This window comes from Epinephelus lanceolatus, chromosome 21 (genome assembly GCF_041903045.1).
Source record: "Epinephelus lanceolatus isolate andai-2023 chromosome 21, ASM4190304v1, whole genome shotgun sequence".
Taxonomy (NCBI): domain Eukaryota; kingdom Metazoa; phylum Chordata; class Actinopteri; order Perciformes; family Serranidae; genus Epinephelus; species Epinephelus lanceolatus.
The window spans coordinates 15,817,103-15,832,322 of NC_135754.1; the positions used below are offsets into that span (position 1 = coordinate 15,817,103).

At 40.9% G+C, this 15,220-nt stretch overlaps 2 protein-coding genes across 4 annotated transcripts in view; one reads left to right on the forward strand and one right to left on the reverse strand.

The window, feature by feature from the left end:
• Positions 1–9,328, forward strand: part of LOC117246836 (myoferlin-like) — a 35,290-nt gene extending 25,962 nt beyond the window's left edge. For 2 of the 3 annotated variants that reach the window (XM_033610822.2, XM_078163168.1), the window contains 18 exons: positions 26–191; positions 276–352; positions 4,263–4,274; positions 4,370–4,468; positions 4,573–4,701; positions 4,823–4,978; positions 5,066–5,157; positions 5,272–5,442; positions 5,738–5,886; positions 6,473–6,612; positions 6,702–6,790; positions 6,876–6,971; positions 7,162–7,303; positions 7,420–7,519; positions 7,632–7,825; positions 8,036–8,145; positions 8,291–8,438; positions 8,595–9,328. In XM_033610822.2, coding sequence (XP_033466713.2) covers positions 26–191; positions 276–352; positions 4,263–4,274; positions 4,370–4,468; positions 4,573–4,701; positions 4,823–4,978; positions 5,066–5,157; positions 5,272–5,442; positions 5,738–5,886; positions 6,473–6,612; positions 6,702–6,790; positions 6,876–6,971; positions 7,162–7,303; positions 7,420–7,519; positions 7,632–7,825; positions 8,036–8,145; positions 8,291–8,438; positions 8,595–8,633 — 2,109 coding nt within the window. In that variant the 3' untranslated portion in view covers positions 8,634–9,328. The remainder of the gene's footprint in view (positions 1–25; positions 192–275; positions 353–4,262; positions 4,275–4,369; positions 4,469–4,572; positions 4,702–4,822; positions 4,979–5,065; positions 5,158–5,271; positions 5,443–5,737; positions 5,887–6,472; positions 6,613–6,701; positions 6,791–6,875; positions 6,972–7,161; positions 7,304–7,419; positions 7,520–7,631; positions 7,826–8,035; positions 8,146–8,290; positions 8,439–8,594) is intronic. The other variant, XM_033610823.2, reaches the window with a different exon arrangement.
• Positions 9,329–9,882: 554 nt separating this feature from the next.
• aarsd1 (alanyl-tRNA synthetase domain containing 1) lies at positions 9,883–14,651 on the reverse strand. Its single transcript, XM_033610825.2, has 12 exons — positions 14,514–14,651; positions 13,928–14,056; positions 12,767–12,926; positions 12,611–12,668; positions 12,368–12,524; positions 12,037–12,153; positions 11,391–11,521; positions 11,238–11,304; positions 10,690–10,781; positions 10,553–10,607; positions 10,378–10,472; positions 9,883–10,299 (listed from the first exon to the last, which is right to left on the reverse strand). The coding sequence occupies exons 1-12, from the start codon at positions 14,550–14,552 to the stop codon at positions 10,164–10,166; spliced, it is 1,236 nt and encodes a 411-aa protein (XP_033466716.1). The 5' UTR covers positions 14,553–14,651; the 3' UTR covers positions 9,883–10,163.
• Positions 14,652–15,220: the final 569 nt, after the last annotated feature.

The following is a 15,220-nucleotide window of genomic DNA, read 5'->3' on the forward strand; positions in this document are numbered from 1 at the left end:
TCTCTTCTCTACACCCTCCATCCAGCTCCTTCCAAAGGAAGAGATGTACACACCCCCTATTGTGCTGAAGGTTATCGACCACCGTCCATTTGGCAGGAAGCCTGTGGTGGGTCAGTGCACCATCACGTCTCTGGAGCAGTTCAGATGTGACCCGTACGTCATCACTGCAGAGGGAGCCATGTCTTCCAAAAGTAAGGAGGCAAACAAAAACCTACACTTGACTGAGAGTAATCTGATACAATAATGGCAGATAAATAAGTTCCCACAATTTACAGTGGCTCTGATGATGGCGTCTCCGTCCAAACATCTCTCCATTAACATGGAGGAGAAGAGACCACTGCTTGAAGCTCAGGTACAGTTAACTCCACCGCCGTGCCACAACATATCCTCATGTTGTTTGTGATGACTTACTGTTTATTCTTCTTTCCTCTTGTCACCACAAAGTGCAGAATTTGACTGTCTAGTCAAATTTGTCAAACTTAATTACTCTGGCTTACAGTTTATGTACAGCATGTCAGCTGCCGTCAACAAAATGGCTTCCCCTACCGCCTCCCACTTTGTATGTATAGTTACTTGTTACAGCTTTCTAATTCACAAGGCTGGGCACCAATGACACTGGAAGGCTGAGATCACTTAATCCAAAGCACGACAGCGAACTCGGCAACAGCCTCATAATAACATCACAATGCCATTAATCTACTTGGGAACTGTCACAATTACTGTGATTGTACTTAAAGGAATATTTCATCTCCCAAATGACCATTTGTATATCAAGTACTTACACGGTGTAATGTTGAATTTGTGAAGAATGCCTCCACGGTGAATGGAAATCCCAAAATGGAGAAAATTCTTGATGAACTGAAGTCACAGGGGTCCGCATTTACAACAGCAAAACTAGATCAAAACATCTGTGTGCAAATCCAAGTATCATTTATCCAGTACTTCCCAATCATACGGGGAACTAATTTTACCTTGCTGAACCCGGGAGCTGCTGGTCTAGCACTGCCTCCATCAGTAGTTAGTTGGTGTTATTGTGCGACTTTGGTTAGTCTGGATGTACCCCTCTAAACACAAAAGTCACACAATAACACCAACAAACTAAATAAACAAGGCAGTGGTAGATTGGCAGATCAGGGTTCAGTGAGATAAAATTGCTGTTTTTCTCAATGGAGTCTGGCTTTGAAGAGAGCATAGATAAGTTTCACTTTATGTTCAGTGCTCTGTCGGACAAGGCCGTCTGGGATGTATTGAGCATACATGGATGAATGAGACCTGAATTGTGTGACAGTTTGTAAACAGATGTTTTGATATGTTGTTAAATGTGGACCCCTATCACTTTAAATTCATCAAGAATTATCTCCGTTCTTTGATTGATTGTTAACCGTGAAGGCATTTGAGAAAAACAAAGTTGTCTTCACAAATTTAGTGTGACACAGGGTAAGTAATTGATATACAGTACAGGCCAAAAGTTTAGACACACCTTCTCATTCAATGCGTTTTCTTTATTTTCATGACTATTTACATTGTAGATTCTCACTGAAGGCATCAAAACTATGAATGAACACATGTAGAGTTATGTACTTAACAAAAAAAGGTGAAATAACTGAAAACATGTTTTATATTCTAGTTTCTTCAAAATAGCCACCCTTTGCTCTGATTACTGCTTTGAACACTCTTGGCATTCTCTCGATGAGCTTCAAGACGTAGTCACCTGAAATGGTTTTCCAACAGTCTTGAAGGAGTTCCCAGAGGTGTTTAGCACTTGTTGGCCCCTTTGCCTTCACTCTGCGGTCCAGCTCACCCCAAACCATCTCGTTTGGGTTCAGGTCCGGTGACTGTGGAGGCCAGGTCATCTGCCGCAGCACTCCATCACTCTCCTTCTTGGTCAAATAGCCCTTACACAGCCTGGAGGTGTGTTTGGGGTCATTGTCCTGTTGAAAAATAAATGATCGTCCAACTAAACGCAAACCGGATGGGATGGCATGTCGCTGCAGGATGCTGTGGTAGCCATGCTGGTTCAGTGTGCCTTCAATTTTGAATAAATCCCCAACAGTGTCACCAGCAAAACACCCCCGCACCATCACACCTCCTCCTCCATGCTTCACAGTGGGAACCAGGCATGTGGAATCCATCTGTTCACCTTTTCTGCATCTCACAAAGACACGGCAGTTAGAACCAAAGATCTCAAATTTGGACTCTTCAGACCAAAGCACAGATTTCCACTGGTCTAATGTCCATTCCTTGTGTTTCTTGGCCCAAACAAATCTCTTCTGCTTGTTGCCCTCCTTAGCAGTGGTTTCCTAGCAGCTATTTGACCATGAAGGCCCGATTCGCGCAGTCTCCTCTTAACAGTTGTTCTAGAGATGGGTCTGCTGCTAGAACTCTGTGTGGCATTCATCTGGTCTCTGATCTGAGCTGCTGTTAACTTGCGATTTCTGAGGCTGGTGACTCGGATGAACTTATCCTCAGAAGCAGAGGTGACTCTTGGTCTTCCTTTCCTGGGTCGGTCCTCATGTGTGCCAGTTTCGTTGTAGCGCTTGATGGTTTTTGCGACTCCACTTGGGGACACATTTAAAGTTTTTGCAATTTTCCGGACTGACTGACCTTCATTTCTTAAAGTAATGATGGCCACTCGTTTTTCTTTAGTTAGCTGATTGGTTCTTGCCATAATATGAATTTTAACAGTTGTCCAATAGGGCTGTCGGCTGTGTATTAACCTGACTTCTGCACAACACAACTGATGGTCCCAACCCCATTGATAAAGCAAGAAATTCCACTAATTAACCCTGATAAGGCACACCTGTGAAGTGGAAACCATTTCAGGTGACTACCTCTTGAAGCTCATGGAGAGAATGCCAAGAGTGTGCAAAGCAGTAATCAGAGCAAAGGGTGGCTATTTTGAAGAAACTAGAATATAAAACATGTTTTCAGTTATTTCACCTTTTTTTGTTAAGTACATAACTCCACATGTGTTCATTCATAGTTTTGATGCCTTCAGTGAGAATCTACAATGTAAATAGTCATGAAAATAAAGAAAACGCATTGAATGGGAAGGTGTGTCCAAACTTTTGGCCTGTACTGTACATATTGTCCGTTTTGGGATGAAGTATTCCTTTAATTGAATTGTCACCCAATTAATGAGCACATTTAATTATTTTTCCACAGCAAGGGCGTAACATGGAGCAAAGTAGGCCCCGAGGCATCCAACTCATAGAGGGCAATTTTGCATTTGAACCATCACTGCCATTATGTGGTCGGAAGTACAGTTTCTAATCCACTTAAAATTAGACATTTTGGGAAATGTGCTTATTTAATTTCTAAGATTCCACTCTGTCTGTAGGCTAAATATGAAGCTAAGCAGCTGTAACCTTATCCTAGTCTGGCTGTGGCCAAAAGTAACAAACTCCACCCACCATCTTTAGAGCTCACTAATTTAATTGTTCACTCACTAATTGTTTGTTAAATCCATGCAAAAACCAAAGTGTAAAAACAGCACATTGAGGTGTTACAGAGGTTTATGTGCCGGCCAGACTATTTCTTGGCCAGACACAGTCACATCCTGAAGTCTCTGTTCGTTCCTTATCAACCTCACACTGATGACAAGGCTCCAGGAAGTCACTACGCCTGGCCAAGAAATAGTCTGGCACATAATCCCCTGTAACTTCTTGTCTTTACACTTGTATTTTTATGCAGTTAAACACAAGAGGTGTAACATGTAAATAAGTGAGCAACTGAGGTGTGGTAGGTGGATTTTATTACCTTTGGATAGAAACAGGCCAGCTTTTTCCCTGGTTCTAGTCTTCATGCTAAGCTAAGCTAAGCTAAGCTAAGCTAACCAGCTACTCTTCTCATCCATCTCCTGGCAAGAAACCATATATGTGTATTACGCTATTGTTATAGACATAACTCAAAGCCAGGTCTCACTCATGGTAAGCTTGAGTATCACAACCACTGGTGCCATGTTGCAAGTGAAGGGACAGGTGGTGGGAGTGGCTCCCCTAGAGGTGCAGGGCCTTAGTGCAGTTGCACATTCTGCACAGCCCTATGTTACGCCCTTGTTTTGAGATTCTCTGTGAATCGTGAAATCGCAGCTGGGATCTCCTTTTCAAACTGTCCTTCACTGTTTCACTTCCCTGTCAATACTTGTGACCTATTGTTTGTACTGTGTGTTTGTGTTTTTGCATATTTTGTCAGTACTGTATGTGTATATACCTGTGACTTCTCTTCTGTTTTGTGTCACATCCCATCTTGTTTTTCCAAAGATTGTAGAGAAGGTGAGAGTAAACAACACGACTGAGATTTCATATTCTTATTCCAACTGCAGAGGACCATGTGTATGAATATTAACACTGTGCATTTTAATCTTTAGGAAAAAGAGACTGTTGATTGGTGGAGTAAATTCTACGCTTCAACTGGAGACCAGTTGAAGTGCGGGCCGTACCTCAAAAAGGGATACGACACCCTTAAAGTTAGTTGGCTTTTTATCTTCCTATACGACATACTTTGCAATGTTAAGTCACTTGCTTTTTTCCCTGAGCTGTAGATGACCTCAATATGACTGCATATTTTCAGGTGTATGAATGCGAACTGGAGGATGTCCCAGAGTTCAAGGGCCTGACCGATTTCTGCAGCACTTTCAAACTGCAGCGAGGCAAGACTGAAACTGGGGATGATGACCCCACTGTGGTTGGAGAGTTGAAGGTAGATTGAAGCAATTCAGAGCACAAACACTTGATCAGCATCTATCAAAATTAAAGCTGATGAGATTCAGCTCAGGACCAAGCCCAGTTCTTAAGATGTACATGTGTTTACTTACCTGCAGGGCTCATTCAAAGTGTACCCTTTGCCGGACGACCCAGGTGTTGCTCCCCCTCCCCGTCAGTTCAGAGAGCTGCCAGAGAGCGGACCTCAGGAGTGTCTGGTCAGGATTTATGTGGTCCGGGCCATAGACCTGCAGCCCAAGGACAATAACGGCAGAGTGAGAATAAATTTGTATTACCAGCAATAAAAGCAGCATATTTCAACAACACCTTCTGCTTGAACTTGTGTTCTCTCTTCTGCTCAGTGTGATCCATACATAAAGATTTCTCTGGGAAGGAACACAGTCGATGACAGAGACCATTATTTGCCCAACACCATCAGCCCTGTGTTTGGAAGGTAAAAGCTATAAACGGACTCATTTAAGCAATGGAGAATATAAAATGGATCATTCTTTGAAGGTAAATCCAGTGCACCTTCTCACTTGTCAAACACTCCTTTTGTTTTGTTTAGGATGTTTGAGATGACATGTTTCCTGCCCCAAGACAAGGACCTGAAAATCTCCGTCTATGACTATGATCTCCTGAGCCGTGATGAGAAGGTCGGCGAGACTGTGATTGACCTGGAGAACCGCTTCCTGTCCCGATATAACTCCTACTGTGGTCTACCACAGACCTATTGCATGTAAGGAAACACCTTAGTAGCTCAGTAGGGGGACTTGGTTTGGGAACCAGAGGATAGCCACTGCAAGTCCTTGTACTGACCAAGTATGAAGTGTGGGCTGGAAGCTGGAGAGGTGCCAGTTCATGCTCCTGGGCACTGCTAAAGGTGCCCTTGAGCATGGCACCAAACCCCCAACTGCTCAGGGTGCATGTCCATGGGCATCCACTCACTCTGACATCTCTCTGGGAAAAATTTAGGAAATATTCCTAAAAACCTGCAGTCATCATCCTCACTTTTGTGTCTGTTTGTGTCTCAGTTCTGGTATCAACCAGTGGCGGGACCAGCTGAAGCCATCTCAAATCCTGGAGAACCTGGCTCGTCTAAAAGGCCTGTCCAAACCCAGGACAGAGGACAATGGCACATCGCTCACCTTCCATGGCACAGAATACACGCTGGCTCAGTTTGGTAATGTCAATGGCTTAAAATATAATATGTAGTATGTATATTACACTGATTCCCCCCTACATCAGTAACAAATATTTTATGTAAAAAGTCATTACAAATATATTTTTAAACAGGTATTAAAGGAGAAGTGTGTAGGATTTAGGGGGATCTATTGGCAGACATGGAGTATAATATTCAGAATTATGTTTTTATTAATGTATAATCACCTGAAAATAAGAATCGTGTTTTTGTTAGTTTAGTATCAGTCATTTATATCTACATAAGGAGTGGTTGCCTTGCACAAAACCCTCCATGTACCACTATGTTTCTTCAGTAGCCTAGAACAGACAAACCAAACCCTGACTCTGGAAAGGGCCTCCTGTGTTTTTATGTCTTCAAGTGACAGCTTGAATTTGATGCCACAAATGCACCTCAAGGTAATATAGGTAATACCACACATGCTTGAAAAGGAAGCGTTAAGGAGAGGGGTATTCACATGGATGCAATCTGCAATCTTACCACTAGATGTCATTAAATCTCTTTCCCACATCTAATAATATCTAATAACATAAGCCTAATTGAGCTGTAATATGTTTTTCACACCCAGAGAACAACAAGGAAATTCATCAGCACTTGGGTCCGGCCCGAGAACGCCTCTGCCTCCATGTGCTCAGAAAACAGGCACTTGTCCCTGAACATGTGGAGACCAGGACCCTTTACAGCACCTACCAGCCAAATCTCTCCCAGGTTAGATGTCACAGCTCACACATGCTCTATCTGTACACATCAACTGTGACACAGCTATTTTGTAAAACCTATATATTGTGTGAATTTAGGGAAGGCTTCAGATGTGGGTGGATGTTTTCCCCAAAAGCATCGGGCTCCCTGGACCTCCCTTTGACATCACACCACGCAAGCCTAAGAAGTGAGTGCTGTGCCGCTCTTCAGTATCTCATCACCGGTCACATCAGATGTCAATGAGTTAACGTTCACTGTGCTTGAATGTTCAGGTTTTTCCTGCGTGCTGTCATCTGGAACACGACAGACGTGACTTTAGACGAGACCAGCATCACAGGAGAACACATGAGTGACATTTATGTCAAAGGGTATGGCTGATAAATCATTTTAGTTTTTTTTGGTGACTTATGATACTGTTTGTCATCAGCAATCATTTCTCAAATCCTCTTTTAGATGATTTACTATTTAATTCTTCAAAAGCAAAACTGTATAGTATAGTGAGTGAAACCTTTTGAGATAAGACAATGAATGCTCACACCTCTTGTTCCCATTTGCCAGCTGGATGCCAGGCATGGAGGAGGACAAGCAGAAAACTGATGTCCACTACAGGTCTCTGGATGGAGATGGCAACTTTAACTGGAGGTTCGTCTTTGAATTCGAGTACCTGCCTGCAGAACAACTTTGTCTCGTGTCCAAGAAGGTGGGGCTTGACTAGACTATTGACTTGACATAAAATAAGGACCATTTTGACACTGTACAGATGGAAAATAATATGACCAGTGTTGAACATGTTTTCACTTGTTCTTTATTCAACAGGAGCGCTTTTGGAGTCTTGACAAAACAGAGTTCAGGATCCCTCCCAAGATGATTGTTCAGATATGGGATAACGACAAATTCTCATTGGATGATTACCTCGGTAAGACGCTCTACTCAAAGTTAAACCAAAACTTAACTTCTTTCAAGTGTTTAATTTACCCAAAGACCAACATTACAAAACCTGACCGATAATGAAATTCTCTGTGGTCCAGGCACGCTGGAGTTGGATCTGCGTAATCTGGTCGCTCCTGCAAAGACTCCAGAGAAGTGTTCTCTGAAGATGATGGATGATGTGGAAATGGGGGCTCCACTGAAGACAGAGAATGCCAAGTCTCTGTTTGCACAGCAGTCAGTCAGAGGCTGGTGGCCCTGCTCCATTGAGAAGGATGGACAGAAGGCCCTGGGTGTAAGTATGAAGAGAAAGTACACCAAGAGATAGATGGCCTTGTTCAAACCTGTACCAATGAGCAAATGAATCAACAGTGACAGGGTTGGATGGAAAGAGAATTCAGTATGAGTTCAAGACTTTTTGCAGTACTCCTGGCAGGAATTTAGAGGACACTGTTGACTGAAACTTGTTGTATCTCGTTCATGTCTGCTGGTTTTGTGCGTACAGGGCAAAGTGGAGATGACACTGGAGATTGTAAGTGAAGCAGACGTAGACGAGAGACCTGCAGGAAAAGGCAGGGATGAACCCAACATGAACCCAAAACTGGATCCTCCAAAGTAAAAAAAAAAACAAAACACCTTTTTAACCATATCATAATTAACATTCTTCAAATTAAATCTCTGACATGTATTTTATCCATTTGTCTTAACTGCCAAAAGGAGGTAATAAGTTCACTCATGTCTTTCTTTCCATCACCATCAGACGCCCAGAAACATCCTTCTTTTGGTTCACCAACCCATGTAAGACCATGAAGTTCATTGTGTGGAGAAGGTTCAGGTGCCTCTTCATCGCACTCATCATCCTCATCATAGTAGTGCTCTTCCTCGCCATCCTGTTGTACTCTTTACCGGTAAGCACCGTTGAGAAGAACCTGAGGGTAGTGGTCATATATTCGAAAATCATTTGGTCCAACTGTTAGTTGTTATTTGCTCTTATGGGGCAGGTAATTAAAAAGTCTTACGTACACAGAAGCAGAGATGTGACTGTTCTCCTTTACCTTTTCCAGAATTACATCTCAATGAAGATAGTGAAACCACTTCAGTAACTCGACAATGGAGGAGCAGAGGAGCTGGAAAGGACACTTTATGTCTACAGGATGATCAGGATAACTGCCAAAACCATCTCAATATCTTTTTTATTGCCTATAGTATTTTATAAAGGGCTAAATGGGGCGCTTGCACAATTGCACTATATTGTCATATTTTACCATGAACACTTTGTCTACACTGCTAAACTGTGACAGACTTGTGAGCAATACATTTTTTCAAACCACTGCTTTTATCACACGCTGAGGGATGAGAAACTAGAACCCCTGTACAGTTTAATGCAGTCTAATACAACTGTCCTGTAATCAGCTCTTATAGTTTTTATATGTTGGTGATGGTGTGTGAGAGATTCACCTCGCTGAGGGTTACTGGATGCTGTATTTAGTGGTTGGATTGCATTGCACATTATTGTAAGGTGTTGCTGCTGTTTTGGCATACTGTCTGCAAATAAGATGATTAACAACAGTTAATAATAAAAATAAATATAGTAACTATTATAAAGTTTCACTGAGGTAGTATTTATTAGAGGACTGCTGTATTTGATTGCATTACAGTGTACAAGGGTTTCTATTTATCTGGTCACTCAAAGTAATCCTGCCAAAAACAACTTAAGACTTTTAATGATGTCAAGTGTGTCTGTCTTTTGTATATTATATTTTCACATATCTTTTAAATTAAATATATTAAAACATTATTCAGCCGGTGTTTGTGTCCATTATCAGTAGGGAAAAGAGAGGGGGATTATTGAAATTGTCTTTTAATAAAAGACCATAAACAAATGCTTTCTCCATAAAAATGTTACACAGTATATCAGCCACCATCCATTAAAGCATACCTAAAAGTATTGTCAGGCCAAGCACACCTAAGGAGGCTAGAAGGTGCATTCAAAGAGCACATGAGCAGACACCATTCCTTTATTTTTAACGCTATCGCAGCTCCAGTTCAATTGCCCGTGCGTTATACCCAATAGCTCCCATGGGGTCGAAGACCATGCCCCAGTATTCACTAAATAGCCTTGGAGTCGGCCATGTTGCACCACCATGTTTCTACAATAGCCCAGAATGGACCAACCAAACAATAACTCTACGGAGGACTGTTGACATTTTTACATTCCTTGAGGGGTGTTTACTTGGTTGCAATGTGCAACCTCACCACTAGATGCCACTGAATCCTACACAGTGGCCCTTAAATGCAGCCCCACATTTAAATATAAAATGGCATATTATTGAGGAAAAAAAAAGACTGAAATCTGATCACAGAAAATAAGGTTTAACGGATAAGGTTTTAAATGAATAAAATCTTTATGTGACATTTAACATTCAGATATGTACAGCACATGTTGTACATTAGTCCCAGTAAAATACAGTACATGTTGATAGAAATGGTCAGTTTCTTGGTATCTGTGCCTAAACACATTGTTTGTTACCTTAAAATATGACTAACTAAGACAGTCGGATAAACTAACCTCTTTAGTTTCTGAATGCTTAGTTCATAAAAAAATATTCATCTGGTTTGAACCATTGTTGGTTTTATTCTTCCTCTGAGGTGTCTTTACAGTGCTGCTGCAGGAAAGCCTCCACCTCCCCTCTGCGTGCCAGGCTGTTGGCTTTGCCTTGGAAACGTCCATTTTTTCCTGCTCCCTTCCCTTGGAGCATCTCTAACACCCTGGAGAGCACAGAGAGTCATATAGTACATAAACTTTTTTTAAGCTGAGGCTAAAAAATATGTGGTGGCGGCTCTTACTGTGGTCCCATCTCAGCCACTCGTTCACTGGGTCCAGCCAGTAGAAACAAACCAGGTCCCTTCTCCTCTCCAACGGTCAGGAAAACCAGAGTTTCCTGAGAGGAGACAAAACGAGACTTAACCAAGATATTTAACAGCTAATGCCACGAAGTAAGCAGTCAGGTTATAAACTTACCTCAGTGTTTATTTCATTGGCAATGATATTCATGAATTCATTGTCACCCTCTTTCCTGTAGAGAAAAAAAAGACACCATTTTCTTTCTGAAGCACTTTCGCAGATGTTTGTACTTTAAACTCAGCCAGGTCTCTTACTTGTGCAAGCTGAAGAAGTTGCCTCTCTGGGGGTTGTTGTTAAAGTTCTGAGAGATGATGACAGCCATGTCTCGTAGCAGGCTCAGGTTCGTCTGCCCAAAACATTTTGAAGAAAGTTAGGGAGTCTATGTGCAATGTGTTATGTTGCAAAAACATAGGTGATACAGTGCTTTCCAGGAGGAAACCCAGACCATGGCTGTACCAATTAAACTCCAGCCAGCGCTAGACCTAGAGGGGGTCCGATCCCGGACTGCCCCGACACCCCACCAGATCAGCAAACATTCTGTTGCTGCCTATACATAGGTTATACTCTGAACAGCCCTGGCCCAATTTAAACCCTGGTTGTGTTTGTCTGAGCATGTGTGTGTACAGAAGTGCATCTGTGTTTGGGGTGAGGTGAGGGCGCAAGAAAAATATTTGCACTGGGGCTAATCACAATTATGACACACTGCTACAGCAGGAATTGCTCATCTACAGTTCTCAAACATAAACAGCACATGCAGTGAGTGGGAATCTAGAGAAAAAAATCACTGATGCAATTTTCTTACTTTCTGTAGTAGCTTAACAGACTTCTGCAACTTGTCAACGGCCTCAACGTGCTCATCAGGTCCAGTCCTGTTGAACAACAAGGATTTTTTTCACTTCAAACTCTGTGACTGAGTTTAACTCACACTGGTGATATTTGGATGACTCAGACTTACTTTAGCAGAGACACGAGTGATCGCTCTGTGCTGTAGCTTTTCTCAGCATACTTCAATACCCTGTTTCCTGCCAGGAAGATCAGGTTGGTTTTGTTTTTCTTCCCTTTCTCAGTCCCCAGTAGTTTTATCACCTACAATTCAGATATAGTGAAATGTTAAAAATATGACATGACCATGTGAAGTAATGTACGCAAGTTAGATGAGTCTAGGGCTGGGCAATATATCGATATCCTAACAGAACACAAGATATCGTCTTAGATCTTGGATGCTGTAATATCAGAAGTGTTGTCTTTTCCTAGTTTATTTATTTATTTATTTTTTTTCATTTTATATACTTTAATAATTTATATATTTTATATATATAATTTATAGACTGCATTACAGTAAAGTCATGTAATTTTCTGAACTTACTAGACTATTCTACCTATTGTTTTATTTGCCTTTACCCACTTAGTCATTATGTCTACATTACTGATGATTATATCTCAAAAATCTCATTGTGCAAATATTTAGTGAAAGCACTAACAAATCGACAGAGGTAGTTATTAAAAAAATATCATGACATTTGACTTTCCCCAATATCGCCCAGCCCTAGATGCGGCACATTTAAGTGCTTATGTGTCTGCATGGGTGTATGAAGTCAAACCTGTAAGTGACTGAGGTTAGACACGTGGGTTCCACAGCACATGTTGGCATCGACGCCCTCGATATCAACAATCCGAATGGGCCCTGCATGGTCGTCTGGCAGCCCTCGACTCCTCACCTGGTTCACACACACACACACACACACACACACACACACACACACACACAACTCATATCACATACTGCACATGTAAAATCTGCTTGTAAAGTTAATAAATGCACTACATTCAACATTAGATTTGTTTTGAAACCATCTAAAACCTTGGCTTTTAAGTCATTGATCACACAATAAAAGGATTGTATTTTAGCACCAATAATATCAGTATATGGACCTTTTCCACAGCAGGATCGTCTATAGAGAGAAGCTGAACAGTGACAGGGACGTGGACTCTGATCTTTTCATTTACGACTTCTTCCAGGGCCTGGAGCTGGGCAGGCTTCACAGAGGGAGTGTCCAGTTCAATGGTGCTTCTTTGACGCCCCAGCTCCCTGAAAAAAAAGAAAAAAAAATAGAGGAGAGGTAAGCCTGTAAGTTTTTATGGTTACAGTGAAATAAATCCACAGTGGTGATGTACCAGGATGTGGTCTTGTATCCAAAAAGGTTATCTGCCAAAGCTGTGATCAAATGTTGACCTGAGAGACAGAAAGAAGCCAATCATAGCTTGTACCAAGTATATAACACCAATATATGATGCAAGACTCCCTTACCTTATTCATTTAGTTTTGCTCACCTGAGTGTTGCTGCATGTGATCAAATCTCCTCTCCCAGTCCACCTTTACTTGCACCTCCTGCCCCACCTCCAGAGGTGAGGTCACAAAGTGTACAGCTTCAGGCCCCTGCCTTGTCACCCTTAAGACTGGGACATCTCCTATTAACCCATGGTCATCTGGCTGATAGAGGAGGACACAAAACGTGAAAATTAGTAATAATATCATGTACTATGTTTTCACTGCTATGTTTTAATTTGATACAAACAATTCCCAAATACGCAACATGAATGTTTATGTACATTCATTCATTCAGACCTTTAATTAAGACTCGGGAAATCAATTGAGGGAGACCCCCATTTTTTAATGATGCCGAGCATGAACAAAGAGCCATCATGCATGTCAATTAAAACAGAAATTAAATCATACAAAACAACAAACAACAATAGCAATAATGATCGCTAAAAGTACAAATACAGGTTGATAAACATGCTGAAGTGTAGATGTATAGTTATAAGCATTTACACTCAATTAAAACCAGATCAGAATTCAGGGAATGTGAAGCAACAACCTATTCTGTGAGCGAGTACCAAGATTATGTGAGGTCAGAGTTCAAAGTGATGAAATATAGGGTGGAAACATCTGCTTCAAAGCTTTATAAATGAACAAACACCAATGCTGTTCCCGCCTCACAGCCAAATGTGGCCAGCCAACCTTTTGGTGGTAAAGGTTGCAGTGATGGGTGCTGTAACAATCACCTGTTATGAACTTTAGGGCTGAGTGGTAGACAGTCGCTTATCCGTATATAACATCCCCATGATCGAAAACAGACAAAAAATACAGATTCTACAATTCCTTGACTATGCACAAAAGGAAAACTGTTCTTATTTATGTACAGAAAGCCAAGTATTGTCCTCATTTTGGTAGTGAGAATTTTAATAGGGTGCTTAAAATTAAGATTGTCGTCCAGCCAGATACCATGGTATTTATACTGTGGGTTTCTCTCTATGGATGTGCCATTTGCAGAATGAATATTGAAAGATTCAGCATGAGTAGCACTGGTGAACAGCATCCATTTGGTTTTGTCTGAGTTTAGTGCATGCTTCTGGTTACACATTTGCAGTTATCAGTGACAGGTAATGCTTGATGCACAAAGTATGATTTTTTTTTATAAATCAGCTTACCTGGCCACCTCCTTCAGGAAACAAGATGGTGTCTTGGAGTTTGACATTGAAGCCCTTTAGAGTTTCTTTCTTCCCACTGACTTCATGTTTGAGCTCAGCTGGGCAGCAGGAGACCACACAGGTAACAAACTAACACAAAAAAACAACACAAGAAAAAAACTTAACTTTACTAAGGTTTAGGTTTGCACAAAAAGAGAAGCATGAAAGCAACTGCGTGCATTTTGAGCGCGAGATGCTGAGTAATACTTAAAGAAATAAAAATTGTTGACATTTTGACAGTGGGCTCTGGCTGACAGCATGAATGTGAGAGGCTAGCTAGTAGTACACACATTAAGCTAGTACTCTTTTGCATTGTCACAACATTAAATAATTCAACAAATACTAAATGTGCAGTGCCCTAAAACAAGTTAAACAGTAACTTTATCAGTTACAGTGGGTACCGTTAACCAGCTCGTGCTCCCACTGTAGTTAGCAACCATGCTAATCCCCTCAGCAGAGAATGAATGTAGCCTAATATGTAACGTCAGGTGTTGTCGCATGCTATCAACACTTTAGTCATGACAAACTGTCTTAAAAGTGTTCATACCTCTTTCATGTAGCAGTCTCGTTGACACTGAAAAGCCATTGTGGAGTGTTTTTGAGGAGAAAATCCACCTGAGACACGAGCTGGTGTTATACAAGTCAAACAAACTGCTACAGCTGTCGGCTTAGTACGGCAATCAATGTAGTCCAAACTTAGTTCAACCGACTTTGTTTGGCTTCGAGTCTTTCTTTCTTTCTTTCTTTCTTTATTTATTTATTTATTTATTATTTATTAACATTTTTATGTGACATAGCTTTTACTAAAAAACAGAAAATAGAAACAAAACGTAATAATAATAATAATAATGAATAGTGAATAGAATTTTGCTTTTTAAGTCAAACATTGAACAGACTTGGCCATATAGGTGCATAGATAATAATATACTAATAAAATCTATAATAATATAATACATACAGTGTATGTAAAACATGTGCTAGAAACCCATACATCATTAGGATTAATCATCTGCTGCAATGTAAGCATTTAAAACATTTTGATGAAGTGATATTAAAAAAAAAAAAAAAAATTAAAAAACTGAACAAAATTGATATTAACAAGATTTTTTTGCACTTTTTTATTGTCTGTGTCTATGTTCTCTGTGTGAACTATTTTTGGCTATACCAAGAGTGAAGAGGGAATTTTATTAAGGATACTTTTGGCAAGTAGAAAGCCATAACTCGCAAATGGTTGCAAGTTGATCCTCCAACATT